This window comes from Triplophysa rosa, linkage group LG16 (assembly GCF_024868665.1).
Source record: "Triplophysa rosa linkage group LG16, Trosa_1v2, whole genome shotgun sequence".
NCBI lineage: Eukaryota > Metazoa > Chordata > Actinopteri > Cypriniformes > Nemacheilidae > Triplophysa > Triplophysa rosa.
The window spans coordinates 6,586,091-6,594,830 of NC_079905.1; the positions used below are offsets into that span (position 1 = coordinate 6,586,091).

The 8,740-nt window shown below is 36.0% G+C and overlaps 1 protein-coding gene across 1 annotated transcript; it reads left to right on the forward strand.

Annotated features, from left to right (window-relative positions):
- Positions 1-391: 391 nt before the first annotated feature.
- On the forward strand, positions 392-8,739 carry gpnmb (glycoprotein (transmembrane) nmb). Its single transcript, XM_057355055.1, has 12 exons — positions 392-516; positions 2,279-2,410; positions 2,482-2,643; positions 2,932-3,093; positions 3,189-3,350; positions 3,486-3,806; positions 4,012-4,071; positions 4,486-4,728; positions 4,845-4,950; positions 7,277-7,497; positions 7,699-7,792; positions 7,866-8,739. The coding sequence occupies exons 1-12, from the start codon at positions 447-449 to the stop codon at positions 8,005-8,007; spliced, it is 1,875 nt and encodes a 624-aa protein (XP_057211038.1). The 5' UTR covers positions 392-446; the 3' UTR covers positions 8,008-8,739.
- The last annotated feature ends 1 nt before the right edge of the window (position 8,740 follows it).

Here is an 8,740-nt window from a genome sequence, read left to right on the forward strand (position 1 = left end):
TACTGATAATAATCAAAACTAGCAGAACTAAATGAAGGGCTCGCTGTTTACGGGGATTTAGACACAAAACAAAACATGGTTATTATTGTTTATTTCTTTTTTTATAACAGCTATTTCAAGTTTTAGATTTACATATATAGGCTACCAAAAATGGCGCACATATATGATATGAATTCGAAAAGTTAGCACACATCAAGCCAGCTCTTATACAAAAATGTTTCGAAATATGGTGTAAGTGCACATGAGATGTGCACGCGCTCCTCGTTGGTCCATGGGTCATGTAATTGAAAATCAGATGCGTCTAGTTACAGAAACGTCACATGCTTGTTCTATTAAATTAGAGTTGGAGCAAACGAAGGGGGAAGTTGAGCCAGAGCAGAAGTGAGTCGGATGGATCTGCAAGCAACTGGACTAGTTTAGAGGGCAAAACAGAGAAATACGTCAACATGGTGCATCTGGAAATTATATTTGTGCTGATCTGGGCATTGTTTGTTCCTATAACCAACAGCAAAAAAAGTGAGTAGGGGCGCTTTATTATCAGTTTGTTATTATTATTCAGTTTATGTTTATGATCCTAATAGTTTTTGACGTGCATGTTTGATGAAACGCAATAACATTAGGATTTTAGACACAAATCTATTGTAAAATAGCCTACACTATTTTCCATGTGTAATAAGACTTTTGGTTGCCCATATGTCCAGGCAAAAAGTCAAAGAAATAAAGAATAAATCTTCATATTATAATCTTCTGTAAATAATCTTCAAAAATCACTTGATAAGGATAAACCATCGAACTTATTTTAAACGCAACATAGGCTATCAAATTGTATTTCGAATAAATAGCTGTTTATCCGCGCGCTGCAGTCTCTTGAAACTAATTATACACTGTAAACCCAAATGTTCAAAATAATCAAACAGATTAAGTAATGTAAACTTAATTTTATAAAAAAAGTTCTACTTACTTAAATATTTTAAGTTCGTGAAACACTTTTTTACTTTTGAGTAAAGTATAATGATTATTTTTGATTAACTTGAATAAAACTCAAAAATTTTATTTCCTCCTTACTTAATTTAAACATGTTAATTCAACAATTGGTCAAGAAGGATTCCCAATTCCCAGCATGCTTTGTGTCAGACTGCATTAGGAGAGTAAATTAAAAAATATATGATTATTTTATATGTTTTTAGTAAAGTTAAAGACTCTTTAGTGTCTAATGTTCACTTCTCTTAGATATTTAGAAGAGTTTGACATATTTTTCAGTTTTGTGGTTACCATTGTTTAGAAGAGTGGTGCATGTGCCTAGTCTCTGCGAAGCTACATTTCACCTGTAACATCTGTTATGTCACCAGTGAGCAGTAACTGTTCTAATGCCAGTTCTGAGATCAGTCTCTTCTTGCTCATTTTGTATTGTATAAGTCAAGGTGTTTTATTTATGCATATTAAGACTAAGGAATATGCAAAATAATGAAACCGAAAGAATTTAGTTTAGTTAACTTAAAAATGCAATTTTGGTACTTATTTGTTTAAGTTCTGTCTACTTAATTTCATAAAAAGGATAAATTAAATATTTAATTCGCACTAACTAAGATTTCTTATGAACTTTAACTCAACAGTAATCAAAATTTGAAGGTTCTGCTTACTTAAACCAAGAATCTCTAAAACTCAAAAATTTTGAGGCAACGAGTTGCTACATTGTAGCGTTATGTGCCATGTATCCAGGTCAGTATTGTGACAAACTTTCCCGAAACAATATTTCGTTCGAGGCACAACAGGCAATATTAAGTTTTCGTTATAGACATAATAGACGATTATTAGACAAATGTATCGAATGTAAATCTCCGTCCAACACATTATATTAGTAATATATGGTCATATTAATAACGAAAAAATCGATTCAGTTGAGCTGTAATTTTTAGATGGTCTCATTTTCTTAAACTGCGCTTTTAAAATTGGCAACTTCTTAGCTTCGTGCGTCACAGGCGCGCGCTGCCAAAGTCTCATGTTATATTCGCTGTGTGCCTCCAACATAGGCCTATTTATCATGAAGCTAATTGTTTCCACATTTAGTTTGCTACGCCTTACATTAAAATTTAGGTATTCAATTATTTCCCACTAGTATGCACAGAAATTATGTTTAGACTTTTATAAGAAAATATGCTTTTCTTAATTATTAAAGCGTCAGTCTTTTACCTTCTCTTGCACACAAGATTTCTAATAATGTTGTTGTGTCACTTTACTTTTACAGTCACATTTATTTACATTTTTATTATTTATGCAGCTTATGGCGACATGTTTCCTCACAAACACAAGCCTCCCATTCCATTTCCGATCCCTGGATGGGAACCGGACAGCAAGCCATGGGACGAATCTCTGTATCCTCCTTTCAAACAAGAGCTGACGCGCAGACATGGTAACAGTCGTGTAAAATATATATCGACATTCATACGCTCGTAACACGCTAACTGTGCAATGTTCTCACAGGTAAAATTCCGCGAGTGCGCCTCACGAGCGACAGTCCTGCGATGAACGGCTCGCGCGTCTCATTCACTGCAGCGCTGGAGTTCCCGCCGTGCCAGAAAGAGGACGCTGACGGCAACCTGGTGTATGACGAACACTGTGACGATGTTTTGACGGAGGCGTCAGGTGCTTTTGATGTGATCGACAATACACAAATACACTAAAAAGAAATGCAAGATGTAATCAAACTGTTGCTTTATGAAGGCTCTGCAACAAGTTAAATGTGAATAAAATGTGATTTGTTTCTATGAACTTTATTTGTAATTATTTTAAGAAAAAAATTGGAACTTAGAAATGTTTGTATTAGCTATTTTATTTTGAACATTTGCCTTATAATTCATTGCCCTATTTATGGAAAAAAATCTTATTTGGTTGTTTGTTGGTTTGTTTTGTTTAACCCTTTTATTTTGTCAGCCAATGGACAGCTGCGCTCAGGGTATGTTGGATGGTTGGATAACTATGGCTTTGGAAAGTGTGCAGATTTGAAAAGATGTAATGTTTTTCCTGATGGAAAGCCTTTTCCTCAGACCAGTGACTGGAGACGTAAAGGTTATGTCTATGTTTGGCACTCGATGGGTGAGAGATATTTACACATCCAATCATCTGTGAATCCAAATACTTACATGTTTACAACATAGAAGCACGCTAATAGCTTGGTGTCTATCATATAGGCCAGTATTTTGAGACATGTGATGGCTCCTCCTCTCATCTCACTCTGAACACCACTAACATGACTTTTGGAGCTGGTGTGATGGAGGTGATGGTGTATCGCAAACGTGAACGCAGAAAGTACACCCCACTCTCTACTGACAATACCGTATACTTCATTACAGGTCTGGTTATTTTGCTCTCTGTCTCTTTCTTTCTCTCTCTCACACACACACAAACTTTCAGTGTTTCTCATTCTCATGTCTGATGCAGAAAGTGTGATAACTTTTTAAGATTAATAAGTTGTGATTGATTTTCAGATAAGATTCCACTCTCAGTGAACATTTCACAAAAAGAAGCAGTACAAATATGGGAGAAAAATGTGTTTGTCAGAAGCTCAGATGTAATATTCAAAGTCCAGATCCACGATCCAAGTAACTACCTACAGACAGCTGATGTAGTAGACTTTATTTGGGACTTTCGGGATGGCAACCAACTGGTCACCCACAGCAACGTGGCGACCCATGCGTACGACATGCTTGGAAACGTAACGGTCAAGCTCCTCGTAGAAGCAGCGTTTCGCATTCCCTGCCCACCACCAACTCCCACTGCAATGCATTTTACACGGGCTCGCACCACAGGTAATCTCAAAAACACAAGCATCTCATCTTCTGTAAGACATCAGACATGTCCTTAAAATCTGGACAAATAGCTATAAACAGTCTCTATTTGTGAATTTACGCATATATGTTCCAAATAGCTTTAGATATTTGGATGTTGACTGAGAGTCCTCATGGTCTATAAAGGATGAAAGGACTGAATCACATTTATTTTTTGCATTAACAGCAGTGACTACACCACCACATGGAACTCATACAGTCACCAGCAAAATGGAGACCACCAAGGGTAAGACACAGAGCTTATGGTTGTTTAACAGTGTGAAACCATGACACTTGTTAAAGGAACAGTTCACCCAAAAAATGAAAATTCTGTTGTTCCAAATCTGAATAAATATCTTTGTTCTGATGAACACAGAGAAAGATATTTGAAAGAATGTTTGGAACCAAACAGTTCTTGGCCACCATTGACTACTATAGAAAAGAATGTAGGAAAGCAAGCAGTTCTGGGGCACTTTTGACATTTTTTTCTATTGAAATTGACACAGATTTGGAACAATTTGAGGGTGAGTAAATGATGACAGAATTGTATTTTTGGGTGAACTGTCCCTTTAAATTACAAAATAAAAGTCATTTGTATCCCAGCATAATGGGCCAATGCTTGTAATAATTTTGTTTTTTTTAAATGATAACTTTTGTCTAGCTCCTATTATAACCAACCCTTCGCCAACTACACCTCGAGCTCCCACAAGTGCTGTCCCGACAACAGAATCATTCCAAACAGATGCAGATGTGACATCTGCCGTTACAGCAACTCCTGTACCTGAAACCAGCCCAACCCATAGCCAGCCCATCTCCCCATCCATGATCAGACACACACACTCCAGGGAGTCAGACTGTTTCCGTTACATGTATGGATCCTTTGAGGGCGAGGTCATTATTATTGGTAAGGATGATTTAAGAACGCTGCCTAACAACTAAAGGCATTATGATTTTATTTGATGAAGGTTTTTAAAAAGCTTAATTGTTTGTTTGTGCTGTTTTCTGTGTGTGTTTCTGCAGAACCTCCTCTAGCTCTATACAATGAGCTACCCAATAAGATTTTAAATGTGTCATCAGCTGAAGTCACCAACACCTCTGTCAATTTTGTGGTGACATGCTCAGGCAGGTACGATGGCTACACACACAAACAGAAATGCAGTTCACAAGAAGAGTTTTTGAAGAGTATTTGAAACTTCTCTGTAAAAATGTAAACAGACCACCAACTAAACTTCATGGTTAACGTTCATTAGTTAACGTTCATAATTTTATTTAATTATATTTTATTTCTTATTTCCTCCAACTACTTACATTTAAATAATATACATATAAAGTAATAACAATTAATTTATTTAATAATAATATATTATATATTTTTTTTTTCTTTCATCTTATATATATATTTTTTTTGCACCATCTATAGAGTTGCCAGATTGAATTTCACTGTTGTATACTATACAAGTTGTATACGTATATAGTTAGATAAGTTGTATCCTTATATAACTGACAAATAAATATATAAATTCTACTGACACCAAAGATCTCACTGCCAGTGTTGTAGTCGAGACCAGCTCATTCGAGTCCAAGTCAAGTCCGAGTCCAGAGTAGGTCGAGTTCGAGTCAAGACCGAGTCCAGAGAGGGTCGAGTCCGAGTCAAGTCCGAGTCCTAGGACAAGAGATCTGAGACGAGACCTATAGAAATCTTCAAGAATATGTTAAATGTTTGGTGGAAATAATAAAACTGGCACCGAGCTCATAGTGCTCAGTGCATTAAATATACCATGGCATGTACACTGTGTTTTATTTACTTAGACTGATATTAGTTTAAAAATATTATTAGCTGAGGGTAAAAAAGGCCACATAGTAAGTGTTGTAAAGGTAATTTTATTATAATTATGACTTCCCCCTGACCAAAGATATGTCCAAAACACGTCTTTTCTGCATCTTTCGATGTTGAAAAAGACGTCCCTTTATTGGCCCATTATTACATTTTCTGAACGTCTGATATTGACGTACAGGGGACCTTGGTACAAAGTAAAAACTGGTTCAAATCTGGAGTTTATCAGACTACTTTCAGTTTTCACATGGAAATAAATGAAATGAGACTCTGTGAAATGAGTTTTGTACCCACAATAATAACCATTATTGTGATCAGTGTTTGCTTTAGTTGGGCTCTTGATCCTTGACTTTTGTTAAATTAATTCGTTCAGGTCATGTAGTAGTGTTATAAAACACTTGTGCACTGTGACATGCTTTTACAAAAGTTGGGGTTGTTCTCATGGAAATTGTCAGGCTGTAATAAAATGTATTAGTTTTAAAAATTATTGATCAATTGATGACTGGTCTGAGTGCTCTGGCTAGTCAATGCACAAGTATTGAGAGAAAATAAACAAACATATTTCACTGACATCAACCCTCATCATACAACCCTCAACAATGATGACAATCGTCAAAATAATTCAGATAAACAGATCACCCAGCATGCATTGCAGCATGAAGCTTTCTTTTGTTTATTGTCACCATTGTTGAGTTTCATATGCATTTTCTTGATGTAGTTGTGTGTTAAAGTGGTTTAACAGATTGTGAATATGTTAATTCCTAAAAAAATCACAGTATATCAAACTACAGATCCACAGAGCTGACACATTAATAAACCAAACCCAATTATTAACAGTGATCTAAACAATTTCAAAATGCATGCATTACCATTCAGAAATAGTCATCTCTTTGCCACAACTAATTTATTTTAACACAGTTATGGCTGAAGGAAACCTAATTTAACATTAAAATAGAAGAGCCAAGAGCTCAACTAAAGCTAAAAAAAGATCACAATAATGGTGATTTTTGCAGGTACAAAAGTGATACTGATTCAATGCAATGAACATTGACAAATCATCCATTTTTAACCTTGATTCAATGGTTGCTTGCTATCTTACTGCACTCAAATCATTCAGCTCAGTTTATTTCAAAGCGTCTCACTTAATTTATTTCCATGTGTAAACTCAAAATTTCAACCAGTTTTTACTTTGTACAGACTGGACATCAATATTAGACAATCAGGAGACGCCATGAAAAGCTATAGAAACAACTTTCATTTTTGGCCCATAAAGGGATTTCTTTTCCATGTGTTTAATATTTTTGCAATGCTGGGACTCGAGTGGACTCGGGCATAAGTCCAATTCCGAACATGTTCGAGTACGAGTCGAGACCGAGTCAAAATGCACACAAGTCCATGACAAGACCAAGACCATTAAAATAGGGTCTCGAGACCGAGTTCGAGTCTCGAGACTTCAACACTGCTCACTGCATCACAGAAAATGATTCTAGTCCGCAGTGAATCCCAGAAGCCCTGCAGCGCTGGAATTTAACAGCACGTCAAAAACATTCAGTACGCCTACAGATCATGTCTGTATTACACTCAGACATGTTATACACATCATTCTTTCTTTCCTCAGCGTTCCCTCAGTGGCCTGTACAGTGCTGGCTGACTCCACCTGTAGGGAGTTTAATAATATTCTGTGTGAGGACGCGTCCCCCTCGGGTGAAGGCTGCAAGATTAGTTTGACACGCATCTTTCAGACGCCGGGCACGTATTGCGTCAACATCACTCTGGGACTTCCCGGCGGCTTGGCTCTTGCTACCACCTCAGTAACCGTTGGCAACCGCCTTGACAAAAGTAAGTCCTTTATCAATCTGTATGCCTTGTCTCTGGACTTTAAAGTGTCAAACAACAGGGATAATATTGGAAAAGATATTTATTATAAACAAATGTATATAAAATTGGTTTTAATAATTTATAATATTGTTTTTATATAATCTCTAAACTTTTTATGCTGAATGGTCTTCTTGAATCCTGTACCTCTTTCTCTCTTTGAAGGCACTCCTAAACCCTCCCACATTGCTGAGGTAGTTTTATCTTCGAGTGCTGTGCTTATTTCCATCTTTGCCTTCATTGCTATTATGATCTACAAGTGAGTACCTTTAAACAAACATTGCAAAACAAGACACCTTATTCTTAATTATTATTTCTTTCCTTTCTTACAGGTATCGTCCGGTGAGACGCTCCATGTTCGATGATGCAGAGAGAAACTCTGGTGTCGAAAGCTGGAGTTTAAGTAAACTGAGATCTGCTCTGTTTCCAGCCAATGAAGAGAGAAGCCGTTTGTTGACAGACAAACCACTTTAGATTGAGCTGCTATACTGGTTTAGTTAAAATAATGGTTTGAAGTTAGCATTTTGTTTCAATGCATGCAGTTTTTATAGATTTGATGGCAAGACTAGGATATATGACTTTGGTTTAAGATCTTAAATATCAAAAACTATTAACTACTAAAACTTATCTGACAAAAAAAATATGCATTCTTTGTATAATCAACTGCATTATAAAAATGAACATTTATGAGTAACACTATTGATGTCATGCAGTTTGCAAGGCAACAGAAGCAATTTTGCACAACATTATTTTATACCATCAAACTGTTTTCATTGTTCACGAGTGATTCTCTGTGGGATTTGATTTGATATTAACCGAGTGGGTAATTTTGTGGCAAACACAATAGAAAGTACTACTAGAAAATTCAAGCAAGTGTCAGATAACAGCCATGATCTTTCATTTAATGGAACTTCATCTTTTAATAGGAACTCACCTAGAATGGAAGAAAGTAACGTGAAACAAATCTATTTCTGACAGGTCTAATAAACATATGCATGGGTTTTCAGACAGTTATTAAATAGTAATTAATTTAAATGGCACTTTTGCTTTAAAAACTTATCAGCTCTTTGAAAAGGCTACCTTTCATGTACATGCTGGACATTTAATATTCTAATAAACTTCTAAACCATAACAACTACAACTATTGTTGGGTATAAAGAGGCTAAATCAAAACATGGACATCGAGAAGGAACCACAAACAATGGTT

Bases quoted from the DNA above. Each gene is read 5' to 3' on its own strand.
- gpnmb (XM_057355055.1), top strand. From the start codon at position 447: ATGGTGCATCTGGAAATTATATTTGTGCTGATCTGGGCATTGTTTGTT. The intron at 3,351-3,485 runs GTCTGGTTATTT...ATTGATTTTCAG, and splicing joins TACCGTATACTTCATTACAG to ATAAGATTCCACTCTCAGTG. The intron at 7,498-7,698 runs GTAAGTCCTTTA...CTCTCTTTGAAG, and splicing joins TGGCAACCGCCTTGACAAAA to GCACTCCTAAACCCTCCCAC.